The sequence below is a fragment of the Suncus etruscus genome, chromosome X, assembly GCF_024139225.1.
Source record: "Suncus etruscus isolate mSunEtr1 chromosome X, mSunEtr1.pri.cur, whole genome shotgun sequence".
In the NCBI taxonomy this organism is placed as follows: Eukaryota; Metazoa; Chordata; class Mammalia; order Eulipotyphla; family Soricidae; genus Suncus; species Suncus etruscus.
Genome location: NC_064868.1, coordinates 117,349,311 through 117,375,224, shown reverse-complemented (window position 1 = coordinate 117,375,224; position 25,914 = coordinate 117,349,311). Strand labels below are relative to the sequence as shown.

The window sequence follows — 25,914 nt, the reverse complement described above, 5'->3', positions numbered from 1 at the left end:
TAGTGGGTAAACACTGTCCACAACAACGTTCATAATATTGAGGTGGAGAAACCCAGAAGTTAAGGATCCTATAGTACTAATAAAGGTGCAATAAGGTCAGTGTTTTCGGACAGACACCTTGGTCATTCCTTTGCATAACCTCTCGTACCCTTCTTTCATTCCTGAGCAAGGCAGCCACTGACAGCCTTTTACAGATGTTTGTCACACAACCTGCCCCAAGGCACACACAGCTAACTGGACTGAAATTTTCCATACCATAGTGATGTCACAGGAGAACGTGCTAGTTCTCGGCTGCCCCCTGGTGTACGAGGTGTGGACAAGCAAGCCATTATCATTACCTTGGGGACCCCTAAAAAAACCCCTCCCCAGGCCTTGTGGTATGCAGAGGAAACAGATTACTAGCCTGTGTCCAGCACTTGGGAAATGACGTTGAGGAAAGAAAGCCCCTTTTTCAGCTGCAATCAGAATTATGAAAACTGTCACCTCTCCTTTTCCACCTAATGTTGGGGTGAGGCTGGAGGAAGGGGCATCCCTCCTAGATGGATCCAGATCACAAAATATCATTTTCTATCTCTAGAATACTTTCTAAGTCATACAAAAGTTATGCCCGTGATTTGAGGATAGAGGGAGGACTTTTTCACATCACAGGGGTAAACTAGAGAAGACATACACCAAACAAGTTCTTTTGCAGAATTTAAGACTCCAGGCTGAAGCCATTAGTAGAGTGGGCAGGCCTTCATTACCAGGTCTTCACAGTAGACTCAGCTTTGATCCCCGGCATCCTATACTTATATGTTCCCTGAGCTTTCCAGATTTGAATTTTGAGCATAGTGCTAGGAGAAACCTCTGAGCATTACCAGATATGGCCCCCAAACCAAAAATACATATATATATATAAATCTGATCTCCTTAAACAAAAAAGAAGGTAAGACTCACCAGTATTGGCTCTTCAAACCCATATTCTCCCTTGAACACGTATCTCACTTGCTTGTCTTGATGTTTCTTTGCCTATTTCCACTCTGGAGAAGGCTGCGTCCTCTCTTCCTCTCCCCTCACATCCTTCTAAATAAATTCCAATAAAAACTATCTTACTTAAAAAAAAAATACTCAACAGGATCTTGTTCTCTCAATTCTGGCTCACTTCCTCCATCTATTATCATTAATTCAATGGTTAAATCCGTGCCTAACAAATACTTCTTGCTTACCGTAAAATGCCATGGGTATTTCAGGCCCCCTTGGAAGCAGGGGAGACACAGCCACCCACCCATAAAGGTGGCACAGAAAGGGTACCTCCCTGAGCTCGTCTGGTCACTTGCTTGTAAGGTAGATCACAATGGGTGGTGACACCTAACGATTGAACATCAGATCACACAGCCAGGGAGGATTTCTTTTGAGTTTTATTGAAAATTGACACAGACATTAGAAAGGTCTCAAGCTCAACAGTGCTGGTTTCTGGATGCTTCTCCTGGTGAATGAAAGCCCCAATGGGCTGTGAACTGGTTACACCTTTGAGGAAAAGAAAAAGAACAAAGGAGAGAGGGAGAAAACACACACAAATTTCAAGAACACATGCAAAGAGGCTCTCTCAAGGATGAGGACAGTGCAACGCTTAAAGGGAGCAGCAGGAAGGAGCACACTCAGGTGGAGTCTTGACACCAGTGCAGCCCAGTGGAGTCAAGGCCGAGTGATCAACAGCTCGAAGTTCTCCTTCCAGATCCCCAGGGGAAGCAGAAACCTCTCTTCAAACCCCAGCTGGCCTTGGAAGAGCGACTGGAGGAATCTGGCTCTCACCAGGCTGATTCCCCATGACCCTTTCACAGCCTCCCCCTGAGGTTAAGCTAGTGGATGGATCCATTTCCCCCCTTGCTGGGGTTCGGCAGATCTGGGGTGGTTGAAACAGACCTGAATGTCGCTGGGATTTCTCCATGTTCATTGAGAATATGTGTTGAGAGGGACTGGAAAGCAGCAACCCATGGTGGTTGAAAACAGAAAAACAACAACAACAGCAACACAACACCAAAAATCTCAAAGCCAAACCTGTGACCAGCATTTTGGCACCCACAGCTGAGGTATCCTGCCCCAGGCTGAGTCGTTCCTGCCATGGGCTCTTTGAGGTGACATTGGGTCCATTCCTCCAACTCTGCCTTGGTAGGTGAGGACAAGACAATTCCATGTAAAAGACTATGTAAGTCAGAAGAGAGCTTCTTGCCTGGACAAAGTGACACATGAACGCTTGTGTGTGGTGTTTTATGGGTGTCTGCACACAGTTGGAGGGAGAGGAAACTGGTGGGTCTGGTTTGAGACAATATGGAAGCCTAACTCTTCTAGAATGGCAGTCTTCTCCTTTAGACTTAGTGCAGCTGCTGAAGACAAGATTAAAAAAAGCTGGAGAGGGAGAGAGAAAGAAAAAGAAAACATGAGGTTAGCCACAGAAAAGGGATGTTCAAAGGAAGACAGGTTGAGGCCCGTGCACAGCGTGAGGTAGCAGAGGTTACACTTTAAGACAGGTTAAAGATGGCAGGAGCTGAGAATGTGGATGGGAGGAGGCCACACCCCAGTTTCAAGCTCCTTGTTTTAATTAAAAATAAGCACATATAAACAGCCACATGTGAATGTCAAAGGGCAAAAACCAAAAACAGAAGCGAGGAAGAATAATGTGTGTATGTCTCTGTGTGTGTGTCTAGGTGTAGGTGGACACACGGGGAGTTTTTGCAGAGAAGCTTTCATTCTAGTCTGGGAAAATAAAAACATAGATAACTTCTAATGACTCTTTTTATTTCATCCAAAGTAAAAAAACCACTTGGGGACTTAAAAATTCCAATTAAAAAAAAGGGTGACAGCATAGTGGCTCTTGCCTTGCACGCAGCTGAACTGGGTTTGATCCCTGGCACCACAAAGAGTTTTCTAAGGACTTCCAGGTATGATAACTGCACACCATCAGGTGTGGCCCCAAACACAAAACCAAACCAAACTAAACAAAAAAAAAAAAACGTTCCTCAGCACAACACATTTTCCCTAAAGAGGGAATTTTTTGGTCTTCTGTGAGAAAAATGATCTATAAAAAGTATTTGTTTCTGACTTTCTGAAGGACTAATGTTCCTATGTTCAATTCTGACTAAATTTTCCCAGTGAGGACATATCTTTGGCCTATTACATGCAGAAACTTTGCCCTCCATTTTTACGGAATATCTTTGATCGGGAAACATGCCCCCCACAAGCCTTCACATATCAGTTATTTGATATTTTCTTAACATCCCAAAGACCTGGTTTCCAGGCACAGGCAAGAACACATTAAGTCCAGTTGTGAAATAGATCAGGGATTTAAAGATACTGTGTGTGATTCCTTTATTTTCAGGGCCTTGGGAAGCAAATCGAAAGCATCTCAAGGGACACTGAGGTCTCCCTCACTCCACCATCCCTGTTAGGGTCTGGGAAGGCCTCTTCAAGATTACTCCAAGGAGCTCAACCCAGCCCCAAGAAGTTCCTCCGTAAACAAATGCAAATGAGCCCTTCTGCTTAGAATGCAAAGGACCACCTGGAGCAGATCAAAATCTTAGTTGTTTGTTTGAGTTTGGGGTACAGCAAAACTGCAACCAATCTGTATTTCTCAACGAGAAGGTAAAGTTCAAACTTGGCCTCTATTGGAACACAGGAAAATAGCTCCAAGCACAGAAAATTCAAAAATTCACAACTTCTAAGACCTGGATTGTCTAGAAAAAAAACTGAAGTGTACTTGGCAGCATTTTCATCCCCGGCTACTACTACATCAGTCAGCGATTCACAAAACCAGACCTATCCGAACTGCACCCTGTCTTGGCTGACAAGACAAAGTGTGCACCTAGATTTGCTTTTCAGTTTGGCTGCATTTCACTTCCTGTGGTTATCTATCTAGTCTGGAAGAGAGAAACTCCGTCCCTCATTCTCAACCTTTCTGAAAGGTCTGAAAATATGCCACTGCGTTATTGGAGTGTGTGTTTTGGCAAAAGGTGCTGTGAAGAAAAGCAATTTCAGGCACTAGAGATGGCTCCAGGGTTGAGTGTAGTCTTTGCATGATGGAGGTCTGAGTTTGATCCCTGGCATCATGAGCTTATTGCAGTCCTTTGAGCACTGCTGGGTGTGACCCCTCAGCACAGAGTTGGGAGCACTGGGTGTGACCCCATTAAAGAATAGGCAAGAAGGAAAGGATGGAAATGAGGAAAGAAAAGAAGGAAAAGGAAGGAAGGAAGGAAGGAAGGAAGGAAGGAAGGAAGGAAGGGAGGAAGGAAGGAAGGAAGGAAGGAAGGAAGGAAGGAAGGAAGGAAGGAAGGAAGGAAGGAAGGAAGGAAGGAAGGAAGGAAAACAGAAAAAGAAAGACAAAACATCTTTGAAAAAGGGCCACTGAGATGCTTCAGTGGGCTGGGGTGCATATTTTGCCTGCAGGAGCCCTGAGTTCCATCCCCAGCACCTCTAGGTGTGGCCTCCAATCACTGATCTGTGAGTAGCCACTGGGCATCACCTATGGTGCCCCAAACTTCAAAAGAAGAAAAAGATCATGGTCGGTGCCAGTGGAACTGGGAGGCAAAGTGGGAGCCAAAAAGGCAGCCTTGAAGTGGAAGTAAATCACGGGGGGTGTGGCTGTTTGGCTGCCCCCAACAGGAAAGCTGTCTGTTAAAATAGGAACTGTGGCATAAAAGGTTAAGTGGAGTCCAGTCCAGCTGTAGCAGAGCTACTATTCAGTACACAGCCATGGGTTACTGCAAAGGAAGGGCAGAGAAAGGGCACGTTAGCCACAGATCAATGCCAGCTCATCCCCAAACACCAAAGGTCTCTGGCCTTGTTGGCCCTCTACTTCAAAGGTATTCCCCAAACAGGAGTGGGTAGGCCCTGTATAGAAATGGGGGCAGGTGCATTTTCTTTTTTCTTTTTTTTTTTTTTTTGGGCCACACCCGGTGACGCTCAGAGGTTACTCCTGGCTATGCGCTCAGAAGTCGCTCCTGGCTTGGGGGACCATATGGGACACCGGGGGATCGAACCGCGGTCCGTCCAAGGCTAGCGCAGGTAAGGCAGGCACCTTACCTCCAGCGCCACCGCCCGGCCCCGGCAGGTGCATTTTCACTAGCAAATTCTTAGGACATTGGATCAAGGAAGGCCCTCCCAAGATGGATTATCTCCTTTGCATAGAAAAGGAAGCAAGTCTTTCCTCTTCTTGCCAGGGGGGACAGGAGGGCCACATGTATGACAGGTCACCATCATGTTCACACCAGAAATAGACAAGTTCATAAAAACATAAGCACAGACAAGGATGGTTTAATTGCTTAGTGTGCCTGTTTATGATCCATTATGACCCATTAGTGGCCCTGCCTTCTTTCTTAGGGGGTAGGGTGGGAGACTTGTGGAAATGATACAACAGTTGTTGAGCCACCTCAGAAAAAAATGCCATTGTCTCGCATTTAAGACGCTAGACTGGTAATCATCATTGTTCAGGTTTATTCTCCTTTCCACAGTTGTGGGGTACCAAGAAACAGAGAGGAGAAACGTACGCCTTTGTCGTGGGCAGTGGGTATTTTCTAGAAAGGATCTGCATGAAAATGAATACATTCTGGATTTTTCACACAGCTTGCAGGCAGTTACTTGAAACCCAAGTGGGAAAGGCTGGGTGAAGAGGTCAGAAGGAAAAGACTCCGGAGATATTCTGTGTGGTCTTCAGAGATGGGACAGTGGCTCTGATTTGGGAGGGTACCAGAGACTGAGGTGCAGGGAGTAAGGGAGAAGCCAGGCTGATTGGAGTGCATCCAGCCATGGTTGGTGCAAAACCTCAGGGAGGCAAGTAATAATGACAAAAAAATGGAACCCTGTGAGCCAGAGCAATAGCACAGCAGGTAGGGCATTTGCCTCACACTTGGTTGACCTGGGTTCAATCCCTGGCATCCCATGTGGTTCTCTAAGCCTGCCAGAGTCAGGAGTAACCCCTGAATGCTGCTGGGTGTGTGTCTACATCACAAAAAGAAAAAGGGAAAAGAAAAAGAAAAACTGTAGCCCTGAGCACAGTTCAGTGTAGTAAAGCTGGGTTGGGGTGTTTAGAACTAGTGGTGTCCGTATGTGTGCATGTGGTGGGCTTGGATACTTGATGCATCTCCAAGTTATGTGGCTACTGGTTCCTGGACCAGAGGTCAAACACAGTCCTCTGGTTCTGTGAGAAATGGGGAGGATTTAGGTTGTATGCCCCCAACATCACATGTTATGGGCCATTAGAGAAAGGGAGGGCTGGTTCTTTTGCGCAGGAAAGGGGTGTTTACAGGAAGCCCAAACTGAAAATAAAAAGAGAATTTGGATTAGTGAATGGATGGATTAATGTACCAAAAATAAAAGTTAGAAGGAAATGGTTGAAGTCCTAATAACTAATTGGGTGGATTAGAAGGTAGTTCTGTTAGATAGTCTTTGAGCCTAATTGCAATGGCTCCTGAGAACAATCTCTCTCTCTCTCTCTCTCTCTCTCTCTCTCTCTCTCTCTCTCTCTCTCTCTCTCTCTCGCTCTCTCTCTCTCTCGCTCTCTCTCTCTCACACACACACACACACACCCTGAACAAGTCATGGCATTAGGTAGCGAAATGATTTTCAACAATAACAGAAACCCTTTATAGATCTTCTAAATGATGTATGTTCTAGCTACCCCTTCCACACAGAGACACACACTGTGTGAAATACTTTCAGTAAAACCTCAGCTGGTCTTCTCAGGCCACCAACAAGAGCAATTAAGCCCTCAATCCCTGTGTTGCCTTGTCCCCTAGGGGAACCAAAGGATGCCGAGATGTCCCCAGGTGATCCTGAGTGTAGCATGCCTCCCTTTCAGCAATTTGGTACCCTGGGTAAGAGCTAGGGGAGAAGGGGCTACAGAAGATTTGGCTCTGAGCTTAGGGGACAGACCACAGTAAACCCTATACATGGAAATAGGGAATTTCACCTAGGGGCTATGTTCACAGAGCACTGGTACTAAGCACTGATACCAAGAGTGGAAATGTCATAGGATACCCATCAAAGAGACTTGAGAAACAAGGGCATTAACAGACAGAATAATGCACAGCCTGGCTTCCCTTTAGAGAGGTCTACACCCATAACTACCACCAATGACTCACAGGTGGATGTTGCTTCATAGTGCAGTGCCGACAGGTTCAACACTCTCCCTACACACTGTGGCTGAGAACAACTTGCTTTGTGGACCAAAGCTCTTTACTACCTGAATCATATATTCATCTAATAAAATGATGACAATGGAAAGGCACAGTAAGGCTGAAGTATATTGTATATACAGTCTGCCTAAGAGTGGATATCCTTACACATATACCTACTACAGGGCTGAAGAGAGAGCACAGTGGGAGGGCGTTTGCCTTGCACGTGCCTGACCCAGGACAGACACCTGACCTTGGTTTGATTCCCAGCATCCCTTATAGTCCCCCAAGCCTGCTAGGGGCGATTTCTGAGCGTAGAGCCAGGAGTAACCCCCGAGGGTCACTGTGTGTGGCCAAAAACAAACAAACAAAAAAAACAAGGCAAAATAAAAAAACCACACATACCCACTACACTACAATGGCTATTAAAGATATGAAGATTTGCTACCCATACTCTCTCTCTCATCCTCTCATCTGAAAAGTAATTTTTCTGTGCTTTTTGCTCCTAAGCTATCAGCCATTCACTAGGAGACTCTGGCTTCACTCCCTGAAATCTTGTACTCTTCCATTTACTCATTTATTTAATGATTTTTTTTTGTTTATGAGCCACATCTAACAATACTTAGGGCCTACTCCTGACTCTATACTCAGGGATCATACCGACAGGCCTTGAGGGACATGAGTTTGCACCAGGGATGAACCTAGGTCAGCAGTGTACGAGGCAAATATGCTACCTACTCTCTTCTCTCTCTCCAGCCCCATTTGCTCTCTTCTCTCCACCTTATGGGATTGTTGGGGGACAAAAATGTGATACCACATAGACACTTGAAAAATAAGGAGAATGTTCTGAGAGCTCATCTGATTTTATTCTCTATCAACTCTATAGAAAAAGAGAAACCTATGCAAACCAACATAGGACAACAACTCTGCGTGAAAGAGAAGGTTGACATGTTTTAGCTTGGACTGGTCTGGGGCAACTCCCTGATGGTGTTCAGAGATCCCATGTGGTATCAGAGAAGGAACATAAGGCTCTTTCATACAAAGTCAGTGCTTGCCTTGTACATAGTCGACTCAGGTTCAATCTTTGGCATCCAATATGGTCCCCGAGCACAGAGTGAGGAGTAACCTCTCCTGAGCATCACCAGAAGTGACTCAAACCCCTTCCCCTAATTTATAGGCTTGGTTCAGAGCAGAGTACCGTGGGGTAAGGCATTTGCTTTGTACGTAGTTGACCTGGGTTAGATCCCTGGTGTTCCATATGATCCCTCAAGCCTTCTAGAAGAAGTGATCCCTCAATACAGACCTAGGAGTAAGCTCTGAGCACAGCAGAGTGTGGCTCAGAACCAAAAAAAATTATAGGCTTGGGGTTAAAGAGATAGTACAGTGGGAAGGATGCAGCAAACCTAGGCACTCCATATGGTCCTCTAAGACCTGCCAGGAGTGAACCATGAGCATCACCAGATGGAGTTCAAAATGCAAAAAAATGAATGAATCAAGTAAATAAAAATAAATGCCACAGGCTTCATAAATTAGTTATAGGGGCCTACTGTTTGATCCCCAACATCCAATATTGTCCCTTGAACACCATCAGTAGTGATTCCTGAGTGCACAGCCAGGAGTAACCTCTGAGCACCACATCCTCCATCCCTAATAAAGAAAATGGGGCAGCAAGTGATGGAAGACAGCTCGAAGACTGCAATACAGGTTTTGTAATGCAGGGGGTCCGTGTTGGATATCAGTACTACATGATCCTCTGGGCACTACAAGTAGTCCACCTTTTCTACTAAGACTGTCAAAGTGGCCTCCTAGCCCAAATGGGAGTACAGGGGCCAAGAATGAAGCTAGATGATTAAGTAAATAGCACACCTTTCAGGCATGAGATCTGGGTTAGATTTGGAAAAAGACAGACAGGAAAGAAAAATGGGAGAACCGGCTAGCGACATAGTTCAGTGGAAGAGCACTGCTTGGAAAATAAGGCCCTGGGTTACACCCCAGCCTCAAAAACAAAAAACAAAAAAACAAACCAAAAAAAAAAGAAATCAGCAGGGGAGGGAACCAAACTACAGGTGTCAGCTACATAATGCGGGGGAGACCACACCACTGGAAGGTTCTCAGATATATCCTCCTACATGAAAAGCAACTGCTTTATTCATGTCCACCTCCAAGGCCTCCAAGACTGGCCTTTAACCCATAAAATAAATCATTTCATTTTTTAACTTTGTTTTTGTTCCCCACTGGGTGACTCTGGCTTCACTTTCTAAAATCCTGCATTTCTCCATTTACTTATCTTGTTTCTTTATGATGATTTTTGTTTTGGAGCCACATCTAAAAATACTCAGGGTTTACTCCTGGCTCTGTGCTATGGTGGGGGTTCGGGGAACCACATAGGAGACCAGGGATAAAATCCCAGTCAGCTGCATACAAGGCAAACACCCACTGTACTATCACTCTGGCCTATTTCACTGTTCTTTTTTTTGTGGGGGAGGGTCATACCTGGTGGCGCTCAGTGGTTACTCCTAACTCTGTACTCAGAAATCTGCCCCTGGGCCCGGAGAGATAGCACAGGGTGTTTGCCTTGCAAGCAGCCAATCCAGGACCAAAGGTGGTTGGTTTGAATCCCGGTGTCCCATATGGTCCCCGTGCCTGCCAGGAGCTATTTCTGAGCAGACAGCCAGGAGTAACCCCTGAGCAATGCCAGTGGCCCCAAAACAAAAACAAAAAACAGAAATCTGCCCCTGGCAGGCTCAGGGAACCATATGGGATGCCAAGAATTGAACCAGAATCCATCCAGGGTTGGCCACATAGAAGGCAAAAGCCCTACCACTGGGCTTTGCTCTGGCCCCTTCACTGTTCTTTTTTTTTTGTGGGGGGGGGTGATTACACCTGGCAGCACTCAGGGGATACTCCTGGCTCTATGCTCAGAAATCGCTCCTGGCAGGCTCAGGGGACCATATGGGATGTCAGGATTCGAACCACCGTCCTTCTGCTTGCAAGGCAAACACCCTACCTCCATGCTATCTCTCCGGCCCCTCTTCACTGTTCTTTTATGGCTTGTCTTATGTCAGGATTCGAACCACCGTCCTTCTGCATGCAAAGCAAAACCCTACCTCCATGCTATCTCTCCGGCCCCTCTTCACTGTTCTTTTATGGCTTTTCTTCTTTGGCCCAATTTCATGGGCTTTGTGTTTTAGAAGCCTCTGTGGACTTCCACTTGGGACTTTGCCAGAAAGTCAGTTGTTTTTCCAGTGGCAACAGCCTGTTGCCTCTCTAGAGCATTTGCTCCAGTGAGTATTTGGGTGGCTGACCTCAGGAGCTTCAGTTAAATCATGAACTAGAAGGCCAGAGAGATAGTACTAAGGATAAGGAACTGGCCTTGCATGCAGCCAACCTGAGTAGAATCCCTGGCACCCCATTAGAATCCCCTGAGTATCATTAGGAGTGATCCCTGGGCACAGGACCCAGGAATTAAGCCCTGACCATACTGGGTTTCCCATTATCCCCCAAGTAATGAAATACATTAGAAGGGTGGAGAGAAATCTCAGTATTTTCTTTGTTTTTGGGTCACACCCAGCGGAGGTCAGGGTTTACTCCTGGCTCTGCACTCAGAAATTGCTCCTAGCAGGCTCGGGGGACCATATGGGATGCCGAGGTTCAAACCACCATCTTTACCGAATTGGCTGTGTGCAAGGCAAATGCCCTACCGCTGTACTATCTCTCCGGCCCCTGAAACTTCAGTATTTTTATATCCTGTTCTCACCCAACCCAGTGTAAAAGACAGAAGACAACTTAGAAGAGGCAGCTTATGTCTCCAAATCGTTCATTTCAGAATTATGTTCCTGGTGGCACTGAAGTTACATTACAGCCTTTTAATTTTGGGGGGTTCATATTTGGCAATACTCAGGGGTTATGGTTACTCCTGGCTCTGCACTCAGGAAATCACCTGGGTTGATTACTATTGCTCCAGTTCTGCCTTTTAATTTTGGAGATGAGTCATTATCTCTTAGGCAGACTTGAGAAGTCTTTACAGATGAAATGGTGCTGGATTTGTTTACAAGAATCTAGATGGTGTGGAATAAGAGATGAGACAGGGCTGGCCACTTGTTGACAGCTGTTTGGATTAGCAGAACAAAGGAATGTAGGTGTCATCCCTTCCTTTTGTTCTTACCTGAGCGTTTCCATGGTAAGATTTTTAAAAATAGAAATAAGTGTAATAAGATTAATCAAGTAAATTTTTTCCCTTCTCTTCTCATTATCTGAGTCCAAAACAACAGATAAAAGGACATGGTTACTGCTATAAACTAATTATAATCAACCTTCAATCAATCTATTTGTACCAGGGACAGCTTTCCTCAATCCTGCAGACACAATAGCTCTCATGAATCCATTTACCAAAAGGCACCTGCTAATCAATTTCCTTAAGCAAAGGTGGCCTTGAGCAAGGTACTAGCAAAATGAAGTCTACAGAGTTTTCTTTGTTCTTAGGGAATGGCATACCTGCAGATGCTCGGGGCTTACTCTTGGCTCTGTTCTCAGGGATCACTGCTAATGGGGTTCAGGGAAATATATTGGGTGTCGGGAAATCATATCAGCATGGCTGCATACAAGACAAGCACCCTACCTTATGTAGTATGGCTCTGGTCCTCAGTGTAGATAGTTTTTGACAATAGCTAAAATCTTCATTTCCTTCTCCCAAAGGTTGCCTGCTTAATTCCTTGTCAAAGGTGGTCATAAAATGGGTACTTGTAAACTGAAGTGTAAGGATTTTTCAAGAATAACTGGAATGTTCATTTTTCTTCTTCATAGGTTACCTGCTTATCTTTCTCAAAGGTAATTATGAAGCTGATACTGTAAAGTAAAGGAAGGTATAAGGAACTTTCTAGAGTTTCTAAAAATCTTCATTTCTTTTGCCGGAGAGATAGCATGGAGGTAAGGCGTTTGCCTTTCATGCAGAAGGTCATTGGTTTGAATGCCGGCATTCCATATGGTCACCCTGCACCTGCCAGGAGCGATTTCTGAGCATAGAGTCAGGAGTAACCCCTGAGCGCTGCTGAGTGTGACCCCCCAAAACAAAACAAAAAAAATCTTAATTTTCTTCTCTTTCTTTTGCGGCTGGCAGTGGGGTTACAAACCTAAAGGAAACCTGATAGCACGAACTCCTTGGGTAAGAAACAGGCAACCGGGGCCAGAGTGCATGCCTGCAACCTGAGTTCTGTTCCTGGCACCGATATGGTCCCTTGAGTAACTGCCAGAAGTAATTCCTGAGAGAAGAGCCAGGAGTACAGAGTGCAAACCACCGGTGTGGCAAAGAAGGCAGGAAGGAAGGCAGGAAGGAAGGAAGGAAGGAAGGAAGGAAGGAAGGAAGGAAGGAAGGAAGGAAGGAAGGAAGGAAGGAAGGAAGGAAGGAAGGAAGGAAGGCAGGCAGGCAGGCAGGCAGGCAGGCAGGAAGGAAGGAAGGAAGGAAGGAAGGAAGGAAGGAAGGAAGGAAGGAAGGAAGGAAGGAAGGAAGGAAGAGAAGGAAGGAAGGAAGGAAGGAAGGAAGGAAGGAAGAGAAGGAAGGAAGGAAGGAAGGAAGGAAGGAAGGAAGGAAGGAAGGAAGGAAGGAAGGAAGGAAGGAAGGAAGGAAGGAAGGAAGGAAGGAAGGAAGAAGGGGCAACAAGGGGAAACAAAGCAGCAAATGTTCACTGGTTTGAAACCTAGGAATCAAGATCAACGGTGACATGCAGGACAAGGCCTCATTGCCACCCCTCCATTAATTTTGAAAGATTAATAGAAAACCTGAAATAGGGGCCAAAGGGATAGCACAGCAGTAGGGCATTTGCCGTGCATGTGGCTGGCCCAGAACAGACCTGGGTTCGACCCCCAGCATCCCATATGGTCTCCCGAGCCAGGAGCAATTTCTGAGCACAGAGCCAGGAGTAGCCCCTGAGTGTCACCAGGTATGGCCCAAAAACAAAAAAAAATAGCAGATATGGGGCCAGAGAGGTAACAGCACTAGGGTGTTTGCCTTGTACGTGGCCAACCAGGATGGACTCGAGTTCAATCCCCGGCATCCCTTATGGTCTCCTGAGCCTGCCAGGAGCAATTTCTGAGTGCAGAGCCAGGAGAAACCCCTGAGCGCTGCCTGGTGTGGCCCCAAAAGAAACAAACTTAAAATATTGCTCCTTTTCTATTATCTAGCTGTATGAACAGTAAGTCTGAATCTACACACATACACACATACGCACACACATACTCTCTCTCTGCCACTTTTCATTTGGCCACAAACCTTCCATATGAACACTTGCAAGCACACCAGACTAGTAATACTGGAAGTCACAAGATAACATCAGCTAGGACCATGAGGTAGTACTTTTCTGATTAACTGTGTCAGAGAGGCATGAGATTTGGGGAGATGTGTCCTAGGAGCCACTGCCAGTTCTATGTAGAGTTAATAAAGCTTACCAGGACCCTGGGTCTCATGCAGCATGCAGCAAACAGCAGAGTTAACTGTAAAACAGTAAGAGCTGATAAAGATGGGGGAGAGCTTGAGGAGAAATCAATTATTATGAATCGACACCAACAATAAAGAGTTAGAAATCAAAAAAAAGAGATCAGGAGGAGTGGGTGGGATATGGGAGAAGGTGGGTGGGCTAGTAAGTTATTCTGAGACAATGTATTAACCTCCTGAAGGGCAAAGAAATTTGTGAATATGTGATCAGAGCTGAATGCTATAACCCTCCAAATCCAGAGAGATGACCCAGGGACAAAGGCTATTACCTAGTCGATGGGCCAACTCTGCTGGATCCCAAGGCCTTGTCAAGAATGAACCTTGAGCAGAGAGCTTAGTAAGCCCTGAGCACCATAAGGTGTGGACCCCCAAAGTACACCACAAAGCCCATTACCAGGATGAGGGTAGAGTGGTTGAGCTTTAATGATAGGCATTATTTTAGCCCAGTGATCATGGAATTACATAGGAAGTCCAGGCCTGGGGCCATGCCTGGAAGCCCAGTTCATTTGAGGTAACTGGGAAACAAGTCAGGCTGGGGAGAAACTTCTATGGGACATCAGAAAAAGGCTCATTTAGTATGGGTGGAGTGCAAACTAATGTGTCTTCTTCATTCCCAGGACAATGCAAGTTAGAGGTTTGAAAAGATATATCTGGATTTTTTTCTCTTAATTTTTCTTTTGTTTGGGGGGGCTAGACAGGGTAGTCCTCAAGAGCTACTCTTATCTTGGTGCTTAAGAAGGGAATGGTTGCTTCTGGGGGTGCTCAGAGTGACTAGGCAGTGATGAGGATTGAACTTGGACCTCTTGAATACCAATCATGTGTTGAAATCCTCTGGACTTTCTCTCCAGCCTCAGTTTAGATAATAGTACAGCAAGTAGGGCATATACGGTGACCCAGGTTCAATCCCTGGCATCCCATATGGAACCCTAACAACACCAAAAGTGATCCCTGAGTGAAGAACCAGGATTAAGTTCTGAGCAATGCTGGATGTGGCCCCAAAAGAAAGCAAAAAGGGAAATCTATTCTTGCTGGTATTCCCCTAAAGACAACACAACAGATGCTAAAAGCACCATGTCTGCAAGACTTTTGTGTCCCCTGGCAGCCGAACCTAAATCTATCAGGTGGGACCCCTGATTCAAGAGGAAAAACTCTGGATTCCTGGGTGAAAATGTTCCTATCACTCTTTGGAATAAAGGCTAATTGGATGGCAAAAGTTGAAGCACCTACAAATATGAGAGTTTTACAACAGCACCAAAGTCATGGTTATATTTCTTTTTGTTTGGGGGGAAGAGATGTTGTTGTTGGGGGGGTGTCACACCTGGTGGTACTCGGGACTTACTGCTGGCTCTGTGCTTAGGGATCATTCCTTTTGATCCAGGCTTGGGAGATCATATGTGGTGCCAGGGACTGAACCTGGGTTGGCTGTATACAAGGCAAAGGCTCTGCCTGCTATTACTCTAATGGCTCTTCCTCTTCCTTCTCTCTCTGGCCTTTAGTTCATGGGGGTATTTGCAGAAGGTCCACAGGGGGGCTTGGGCTTTTACAACAACATTCCCATCCTTGCTCAACTCGCTCAGCTCAGAGCACAGGGGTTGCATGTGAGGGGCTCCAGTGTGATCACCAGCACTGCACAGTCCCCTGAACACTGTCAAGAGGGATTCCCTACAGAAATTAGAGTCCAGATCAGTAGTACTGGGGGTAGCCGACCAGGGTTTGATCCTCAGAATCTCACATGTTCTCTTGAGCACCACTAGGAGTGATATCTAAGTTCAGAGCAAAAAGTAGCCCCTGAGCATAGTGGGTATGCCCCCCCAATGAAAACAAACACCCCCCCAAACTCGTACCAAAAAAATCAAAGTGCTGGGGCCACAGATGTAATATAGTGGGGAAGACACTTGCTTTGTATGGGTTTTATCCTTGGTACTTCACTGGGTCCTTGGAATTCTGCCAGGATTGATCCCCGAGTTACAGTGCCAGGATTATGACCTAAGCATTCTTGGGTGTGGCTTCAAAAGAATTCTTGGGCCATGGAGAGAATATAGATGTTCCTACACATCTTATATGTGGATAACACCCTTAGCCTGACCAGCTTCCAAATTTATCCCCAGGGGATGTGGAACAGGAAGTATTCTTCCTGCCCTCCCCTATTTTTACTTACTTTTTCTTCTCTTTGTCTCTTTTCAGAGTCTGGGAGCCTCCAGCTTGGGACCCCTGGGACTGGAGCAGCTCAGCCGCTGTCTTTCGCTGCTTGAAAGCATTGACTTCATCGTCCAGCGACTTCTTCTTGTCCTCTAACTTCTTTTTCTCATCCTGGTGGAGTTTCTTCAGACGGTCAAACTTCTCGTGCAGCTAAAAGGAAAGCAAAGGGATTCGAAAGCAAGTTGAGCCCAGGGTGGGGAGAGTTTGCATGGGGACTCGGGGGCCTCAGAAGTCATCGTTCCCTCCTTGAGATTGCTCTGATGGTGCCTATGAGCACCCACATTCTGGATGGTTACCTTCTCTTGTCATGTGTCCAGAAAATGTCTGATCATGAAGCTGATTGGGGAACTAAGCGTCAGACCTTTGAACTACCGCCCTCCCCAAGCCACAAGTTTATGGCTCTTTCCCTGTGACCTCTAAGTTACACAAAGGATCCAGGATTTTAATCATGGCTTTATGCTTTGCGTGTGGGAGGCCTGGGCTTGAACTCTGGCAATAATAATCTACTGAGCACTACTAGGAGTCACTGCCAAGAAACTAGTTGGAGGTACCCCATAGTACTACCAGGTAAGACTCCAAAATAAATAAGTAAATAAAAAGTGGGCCAGGAGATTGTACAGTGGTTAGGGCATATGCTGAGTATGTGCTAGACTGGGGTTAGATTTCTGGCTACACAGGGGCCCCTGAACATGATCAGTTGTGGCCCTGGAGTCCAGATATAGCAAAATAAAAACGAAAATAAAGAAAAGAAATTGAAGTGAGAGAGACAGGGCTGAGGATGCCTGTAACCAATTCTGGTTTGATCCCCAGAACCCACCAGGATTGATTTCTGAGAGTAGAACCAAGAGTATTACTGAGCACAGCCAGCCCCCAAACAATATTAAATAAGAAACAAGAGCTGAAGTAAAAACACAGAGGGTAAGGCTCTGTGGAATATGGCTATCCCGGGTTCAATCCTTGGCATCCCATAGGATTCCCCAATACCCATCAGGAGTGATCTCTGAACAGAGTCAAGAGTAAGCCCTGAATACTGTTGGATGTGGCCTAAAAACAGACAGCAAAAATTGGACCAGAAGCTATACAGAGGTTAGGTCACAGGCCTCGCATCGCCTGATTCCCAGCACCACGTGGTCCCGAGTCCACTGCACATGGCTCTGGAAGTTTCCAGCACCACCAGGGTAGCCACAGCAGTGCAAGTTCCAAGAAACAGCAATACATTTTCAGGCATTTATGCTGAACCACCAGCCCAGATGGTTTAAAATCAACAATTGGGGCTCCTGGGTGTTCTCAGCATTCCTGGTGAGCCCCTTCCTCAAAGTTACCACAAACAGTTAATCTGACTTTCAATTAGAATAGCATGCCATCAACTGAGTGCTTAGCATAAGCCAGGCCCAGACTTTGACATGCTCATGTTAATACAGTGGCCAATCATCGCATGACTAAGTTCTGTTCTGGCCTGGTATTTTGGCTTGTTGTGTTTTGGGGCCAGCTTAGTGATTCTCAGTACTTACTCCTCACACTGAGGCATCACTTCTGGAGGTGCTCAGGGAACCATATGGGGTGCCATATTGAAAACCAGGTTGATTGAAACCAGGTTGCACACACATGCAAGGCAAACACCCTACTTGCTATGCCAGTTCTCCGGCCCCTCTGGTCTGTTTTATACGGCAACAGAATGTCAGAAGTGAAAGAGTTTACTCACAGTCAATCCTTTTTTTCCTTTTCTAGGTTGTGGGTCACACCCAGTGGTGCTCAGAACTAGTAAGTAATCCTGGCTCAGATATCACTTAGGGTAGGGTTCAGGGGGATATTATATGGTCCCAGGAATCAAACCTGAGACAGCCACATGCAAAGCTAGCACCTTAACTCCTGTACTATCTTTCTCTCGGACTCCCTGTTTGTAGGTTTTGAGGACCAAAGAGGTGGTTGACATGAATCATGGTGTAACTGAGATCCATTCATCAGGACATGGTGGGATAGTGGGCTGAGCCAGGTGGCTGATCAAAGGAGGGGCTTTACTGCAGTCTCTTAGGCAGCGCTGACATCATGAAAAACCCAAGTAGACCATCACATCAGCTTCTGAAGACCCAATGGATCTGTATGGGTCTTTCTTTCTTTTTGGGGGTGGGAACACACTCAGTGATACTCAGAACTTACTCCTGGCTCTGCACTCAGGGATCATTCCTGGGAGGATTGGAGAATCATATGGTAAGCCAGGAATCAAACCCATTTCGGCCACATGCAAGGTAAGCATTCTACTCACTGGACTATTGCTCTGGCCTCTTCACATGGGTGTTTCTTTAAGGCGAGCATGAACCTGAACCAAACAGCCAAGGGAAGGGGGCATAGTTCTGGCTACCATAAGCTGAGGCTTCAGCGAGGGCCCCAGAGCTGCCTGAAGGCATCTTTCCCCAAGGCATCAGAGAAGGCAGGCTGTGACACAGAGAAAGTAGCCAGCTCGGCCCACCAAGCTCCAAGTTCCCAGGAAGAGCAACGAGAATCAGCCCACACCTAAACCTCAAGGGATGACTAAGGCTTTATCTGGAGCATTGTAGCTCTATAGGACTTTTTAGAAAAGTTCCCGTTTGTTTTTCTGTTTTGTTTTGTTTTGGTGGGGGCACCCTGGCAATGCTCAGGGCTTACTCCTAGCTCTATACTCAGGAATTATGCCTAGTGGTGCTCAGGGGACCATATGGGATCCAAAGGATTGAACTTGGATCAGCTAATTGCAAGGCAAAGGCCATACTTCTCTGAGGTTGTTGGCTTTTTTGTTGTTGCTATTTGTTTTAGATCACATCCAGTGGTGCTCAAGAATCAATTCTGGGGGTGCTCGGAGGACAATATAGGGTGCCAGGATTTGGGTGGCTTCAAGCAAGACAAGTGCTCTACCTGTTGTACTCTCTCTCTCTAGCTCTAAAAGCTTTTTTTTTAATCTGCATTCTCTTTTATGACACTCACTGGCAACATGATGGAACACTGGATAGAGTGAAGAGCGGAGTTTTACACTTAATCAAATTTGGGGATGTGGGATGTTGCATGGAGGAAAAACACATGTCTTGAATGTCTGAGGCTCCGGGTTCAATTCCTGACATTATCAAAACAAAATGTATTTCATCTTCATCTTCCCATTTTAAATAGCCACATGTGCCTCGTGGCTAGTATATAGGATGGTATACCTTAAGAGGACAAAGCAGCAACCAATGAGAAAGCACCTTGGTCTGGAAGGAGGAGGGATGAAGAACACCCAGATCTTTCTGTTCCCCCACTCATGCCAGCTAAGGAAGGACTATGGTAGTGGCTATGTTCTACTCTGATCAGCATGGTTTACTCTGGCTATGGGGCATCCCTGCCCTCTGGCTACCTCCTATTCCCTCCTCCTTGGCACCTGGCCTCACACTTACCTCTTTCTCTGCCTCCTTGAGTTCAGCTTCTTTCTCTTTGACTCTCTGCACAAACATCTGTCTCATCTCTTCTTCCTTTTTCTGCAGTTCCCCCAGGAACTCATTCCTTTTGGCTTCATATGTCTCCTGTAAACTGAAAACGGGGTTCCTGGTCAATACAAACTGGTCCCAGGCAGGGCCAAGAGCATAACTCTATGGTAGAATATATGATTTTCATGATCCCTGCCATCTCTGCCTCTCACACACATTTTCACACCCCTGCTTCCCATGATCCTGAGTTCTCCCTTCTGCAACTCTCATGCAAAAAAAGGGAGCCCACATGAGCAGTGAGGATGGTGAGTGATGCCACAATCTTACTGCAGCTTGAGGGAGAATGGGATATCCCCCAAGGAACTAAATGGATGAAGGGGAGGATGAGGAGGTGAAAGGCTGTTAGCATCAGGTCACTGAACAAGGGTCTTGGATGCATTGGTGATGTAGAGGTAAAGGAACTAGACACATAAAAACCATATGAATTAACACTATTGTCAGTATTTGAACCTAACTTGATTGTTTTGGGGTTTAGGGCCACCTCTGGCTGGGGGGGTCATGACATACTTCAGGCTCAGGAATCACTCATGGCAGTTCTCAGGGTGACCTAATGCAATGCTAGCGATGGAACCAGAGTTGGCCGTATACAAGCAAGCACTTTAACCTCATCTGTCTTTCTGGTCCCAACAAGCAAGTTTTATTTTGTGACGAACACACCTAGATATGCTCAGAGCTTGCTCGTGTTTCTATGTTCAGTGATCACTCCTGGCTGTGCTCAGGAAACCGTATGGGATGCTAGGGATCAAATCCGAGTTGGCCACATGCAAGAAAAGCACCTTACCGTAAACAAGTAAGTTTTTCTTCAAAATGAATTGGTTGATGGGGCAGAGTTGCTAGCACAGCAGGTAGGGTGTTTTCCTTGCATGTGGCTGACTTGGGTTTGATTCCCAGCATCCCACATGGTCCTCTGAGCCTGCCAGGAGTAATTTCTGAGTGCAGAGCCAGGAGTGACCCCTAAGCACCACTGGGTATGCCCCCCTAAAATTAAAGGTGAGTTTACAGAGGCCAGAGAGATAGGTGCTTGCCTTGCACATGACCAACTTGGGTTTTATCCATTTGTTATGGAGATAGGGTGGAGGGATAGAACCTTGGGTGGAGGAACACTGTCACAAGGTGAGTCTGGAGATTGAACACTGAATGACTGGTACCAACAGCTTCATAAATCACAGTGTCTTCACACAAAAATAATTCAAAAAGATTGTGGGTTTGAGCATTAATACAGTGGTACAGCCTGGTACATGCCTGACATGGGTTTGATTCCTGGCACCCAATATGATCCCCTGAGCTCACCAGGAATGAACCGAGTGTGTTCTATTCCAGGAATAAGCTGAGTACCCCTTGGTGTGGCTCCAAAACAAACAAACAAAAAACCCCAGAAGATCACATAGCTACTTAGAGAAAGACATAGCATCACCAGCAAAGCTCTTTTTTGTGGGGGGGCACACCCAGTAGTGTTCAGGGCTTACTCCTGGAGGTTCTCAGATAACTATATGGGGTTCTGGGGATTAAATCCGAATTGAACATATGCAAGGCAAACACCTTTGCCACTGTACTACCTCTCTGGTCCTCAGCCGATACTCTGGCCTCTGAACCTGAGTCTCCCATTGCACTCAGCTCCTTGTGCAAGGTCTGGCTCTGAAATGAACCAGTCACAAACTATGGCAAAAATCCCTGATGACACTTCTTAGATATAGGAGCCAGTGCCACTATGCTAGTCACACAACCACGGTCTACCATCCGGGGACTCACAGTTTACAAGGAAATGCAGAGGTGAAGTCCCTGACTCCAGACTGATCTTAGAAAGAACTAATAGCCAGGGCTGGGACAGCACTTGCCTTGCCTGGCAAAAGGATAATAGCTAGTGTGCAGTTGGACCAATGGGTTGGGAGTTCTCAAGTCAGATATTAGTTTGGAAATATATTTCTGGGTGGTACTTATGAGTGGTAAAAATAGCAACAACCAGCCACCAAGACAACAGAGAATGAAAGAAGCCCTTGGGGAAGGTACCTGGGACTCACTGATATTTATTGGAATAAACTGAGAAAAAGAATGAGCCAGGATCCAAAACAACAGTCCAACTTGTAGGGCACTTGTCTTGCATGTGGCCCATCTGGGTTTGATACCCAGCATTCCAGCCCACCAAGAATAATCCCCGAGTTCAGAGCCAGTTGTAAGCCCTGAGCACAGCCAGGTGTGGTGTGGCCCCCAAACCCAAACCATGTTTAAAATATAGTTAAAAAGAACAGAAGCTGATCACATACAGTTTCAGCATTTGCTAATAAAACATTCTCATAAAATGAAAAATCTTAGGGCTGGAGAGATAGCACAGTGGTACAACATTTGCCTTGCATGCAGCTGAACCAGGATGGATGGTGGTTCAAATCCCGGCATCCCACATGGTCCCCTGTGCCTACCAGGAGTGATTTCTGAGTGCAGAGCCAGGAATAACACCTGAGCATCACCAGGTGTGACCCCCCCAAAAATCTTAAAAGGTGGATCTGAAGCCACATTGCATTTGAACCTTAAATTGCCACAGCTGCCCTTGGCCAGCTAATCATTTCAGAGCCAAGGGGCAGGGCAGTCCTACAAGTTGGACTGTTGTTTTGGATCCTGGCTCATCAGGGCAGTACATATAAGGCAAATGTCCTCCCTCCTGCTTGGAGACAAACTTTGAGACAGGGCAGACAGGCTAGTGAGGAGGACCAGAACTCACTATTTATTTTTTTGGTTTTGGGGTCACACTCAGCAGAGCTCAGGGGTTACTTCTGGCTCTACATTCAGAAATCGCTCCTGGCAGGCTCGGGAGACCATATGGGTTGTCGGGATTCGAACCACTGTCCTTCTGCATGCAAGGCAGACACCTTACCTCCATGCTATCTCTCCAGCCCAAGAACTCACTATTTTTATAAGGGGGAGCTCCCTATCAATGCTCAGGTGGCTTGGGAACCACTTCCTTTTATACTTGCCCAGTGCAGAGTATCCAGGATTGTTGATGTATGGCAGTTGGGCTTGGACACGCCCTTTGGATACCCCACTGTAATGACAGTTGAACCTGGATAGGCCTTTTGTGCTGGGTATAAAAGGATAAACTTGGACCTTTGCAGGGGAGCCCAGGAGCAGCGCTTGCTGGTCTGCAGGTGGGGGGCAGAGATAAAGCATTGGAGAGATACTGCGTGCCTTATCTCTATTCCTTTTTTTTTCTTTTTTGAACCCAGGTCTCCCCTGACCCCCCTAGCCAGTGAATTTCTATCTCTCTTTCCCTTTCTCTCAGAAACCTCTGAGGGAGATGTAAAGCTTCAGACTCCAGGAGAAATAAAAAGTATACTTGGTTTCTCTTTATAGCTTCTCTCTCAGTCCTGGGTGGGTGGTCTACAAGTTGGCATCCCTGGTGGACATGAGGCCCCATCCAGCAGCTGGGCCCTTAGGCCCCTGTGAGCCTTGCAGCACTAGGCACTGGCAGCCTTGGGCATCTGCAGTATGCAGCCTTAGCAGCCTTGGGCCTTTGTACAGGATCACACCTCCAGTTACTCAGGATTTCCCAATTTATAGCAAATGATGCCCAGGCAGCTCTGTGGCATCAGGGATCAAAGCACTGTCAAGGACTAGAGATAAGTACAGTGAGTAGGGGAGTAGGGTGCTTGACGTATATGCATCTGATCTGGGTTCAATGCCTAGTACGCCTTATGGTCATCCTCCGAGCCCCACCAGAAATGATCCCTGATCACCAGAGTAAGCCCAGACCATAGCCAGGTGTGACCCCAAAACTCACCACCACTACCCAAAAAGCACAGGGTCAGGGCTGGAATGATAGTACAGTGCGTACTTGCTTTGCACATGGCTGATCTGACATCCCATAATTGTCACTCCTAAGCACCTCCAGGAGTGATTCCTGAGCCAGGAACACTGAGCACTGCTGGTTATGGCTCAAAAGTTTAAAAAAAACAGTGTCAGGAGCTTTGTGCCCTCACCCTTCTATGATCTCCCCAGCCCAAGAGAGTCTTTTAAGAGGGCTCATGGGGAATGGAGGGGAGATGGGGATCAAACCCAGAATCTCATAGACAAAGAGCTCTGTTTTTGTTTTGATTTGGGGGTCACATCCAGTGGTGCTCAGGAGTTACTCCTCGTAGTGCACGGGGAAGCAAACCATATGGGATGCTGAGGATCAAACCTGGGTTGGCCACATGCAAGGCAAGCTCCCTACTATGGCGCCTGCCCCAAGGAGCAAGCGCTCTTACTACTGAGATGACGCCACCTGGTGGTCCTTGGGGCACCCTGAAGGGCTGGGAGAGGAATGTGGCCCTCGGGCCAGTAAAGCAAGCACGCCAAACCTTTGGCCCAAAGTTTCTTTAGTGCGAAAAGAAGCCAGCAGAGGGCAGCAGAGGTGAAGATCTGGGGAAGGAGCAGAGAGACTGGTGCGGGGTTAGGGTGGGGTGGGGCGGGATGGGAGAGGACAAGATGTAGCACCCATCTTCCTCCAGGAGTGCAAGAGGGGGAAAAAGAACTAAAGCTCAGAAAGCACCCAGCTAGGAGACCTTTCTCTATAGAGTCTATCTAGACCAAGGGATCCCCCTGTCTGGGAAATGGGAAGGCCAGTGAGGCTGATCCTGAAACCAAGCATTCTGAAAAGTCAGTGTTCTTTCTTTTTCTTTTTCAGTTTAGTTTTTTTCCTTTTGGGCTATATCTGGTGGCGCTCAGGGGATTACTCCTGGATTTTCACTCAGAAATCACTCCTGGTAGGACTCAGGGGACCACATGGAATACCAGTGACCAAAACCAGGTCATTTGTGTGCAAGGCAACACCCTACTCTTTCTGCTGTGAAAGAGGACTTGTGGAACTTGGTGTCTTGAGAAACTTTCTTAGGGCACAAGCATCATCTTCTTCATCTTTATCTTCATTATCTTTATTTTTTTTTTGGGGGGGTCACACCTGGCAGCACTTGGGGGTTACTCCTAGCTCTACACTCAGAAATCGCTCCTGACAGGCTCGGGGGACCATATGGGATGCTGGGATTTGAACCAATGACCTTCTGCATGAATGGCAAACGCCTTACCTCCATGCTATCTCTCCGGCCCCCATTATCTTTATTCTTCACCATCTTTATCCAGGCCTGACACTTCCCAAAAGTAGTCCTAAAAATGGCACCACTTGGAAATTTAAAATGTAGGGTTCAGGGCTGGGGTCATAGTACAGCAGGCAGGGCACTTGCCTTACTTGTGGTCAACTCAGGTTCAATTCCAGGCATGCCATCCATATGGTCCCCAATACCTGCCAGGAGTGTTTGCGTTGCACACAGCAACCCAGGACTGACCTGGGTTCGATCCTGGGCCTTCCATATAGTCCCCTGAGCCTGCCAGGAGCGATTTCTGAGCACAGAGTCAGGAGCAACTCCTAAGCCCTGCTGGGTATGGCCCAAAAACCAAAAAAAAAAAAAAAGTGGGACTCCTGTCACTTATCATGCAGACAAGGGAATCTTCCAAATTGTAATTGGGGGTTGGGGACTTTTCCCAGCAATACTCAGCTAACTGGGTAAGATGGCATAATGCTAGAGCCTGAGCAAGGCCCTGTGGTGCTGGGGGTCAGTAGGGCCACCTCCCACTGTGCTGGGGCTTCCAGTGTCCCCAGGCCTCAGTGATACACAGAGGCTGTGTAGTGCCTGAGAGGGTCAGTAGGGCCACCTCCCACTGTGCTGGGGCTTCCAGTGTCCCCAGGCCTCAGTGATACACAGAGGCTGTGTAGTGCCTGAGAGTTTGATCCTGAGATGTAGCTTGACCCCTCTAACAATCTAGCACAAATCCAAGATTTGATTTGGCCTAATGCTGTCCAAGCACTCTCTTTCCTCTGAAATCTTTGATTCTGATTGTGAAGGACAACTCTAATTCTTTTTTTTGTTTGTTTATTTTTTGGGGTCACACCCGGCAGCGCTCAGGGGTTACTCCTGGCTCTACGCTCAGAAATCGCTCCTGGCAGGCTCCGGGGACCATATGGGATGTCGGGATTCAAACCACCGTCCTTCTGCGTCTAAAGCAAACACCCTATCACTGTGCTATCCCTCCGACCCCTGACACCCCTAATTCTTAACACAGTAAGGCAGGGGTCTCAAACTCAATTTACCTGGGGGCCGCAGGAGGCAAAGTCAGGGTGAAGCAGGGCCACATAAGGGATTTTGCTTACTGAATATTCGCAATAAAAAATCACATTAGTAAGAAAAAAATCGCAAAAAATTGCATTAAACATTTGCATGCCCTGAACGGAACTGCTCGGGGTATGCGAATGTTTAATACGATTTTTTCTTACTAATGCGATTTTTATTGCGATTATTCGGTAAGCGAATAATCGCGAATACTGCGATATTTGAAGGCCGGCCGTGGGCCACAAAATGTTGTATGGAGGGCCCAGAGAGATAGCACATCGGCATTTGCCTTGCAAGCAGCCGATCCAGGACCTAAGGTGGTTGGTTCGAATCCCGGTGTCCCATCTGGTCCCCCGTGGCTGCCAGGAGCTATTTCTGAGCAGACAGCCAGGAGTAACCCCTGAGCAACGCCGGGTGTGCCCCCCCCAAAAAAAAATGTTGTATGGAGGGCCGCAAATGGC

The 25,914-nt window shown here is 46.7% G+C and overlaps 1 protein-coding gene across 1 annotated transcript in view; it reads right to left on the bottom strand.

The window, feature by feature from the left end:
• Positions 1-1,379: 1,379 nt before the first annotated feature.
• Positions 1,380-25,914, bottom strand: part of SEPTIN6 (septin 6) — a 92,128-nt gene continuing 67,593 nt past the window's right edge. Inside the window, exons 7-9 of the mRNA XM_049767620.1 lie at positions 19,233-19,365; positions 15,791-15,981; positions 1,380-2,385 (exon numbers count right to left, since the gene is read on the bottom strand). Coding sequence (XP_049623577.1) covers positions 2,376-2,385; positions 15,791-15,981; positions 19,233-19,365 — 334 coding nt within the window. The 3' untranslated portion in view covers positions 1,380-2,375. The remainder of the gene's footprint in view (positions 2,386-15,790; positions 15,982-19,232; positions 19,366-25,914) is intronic.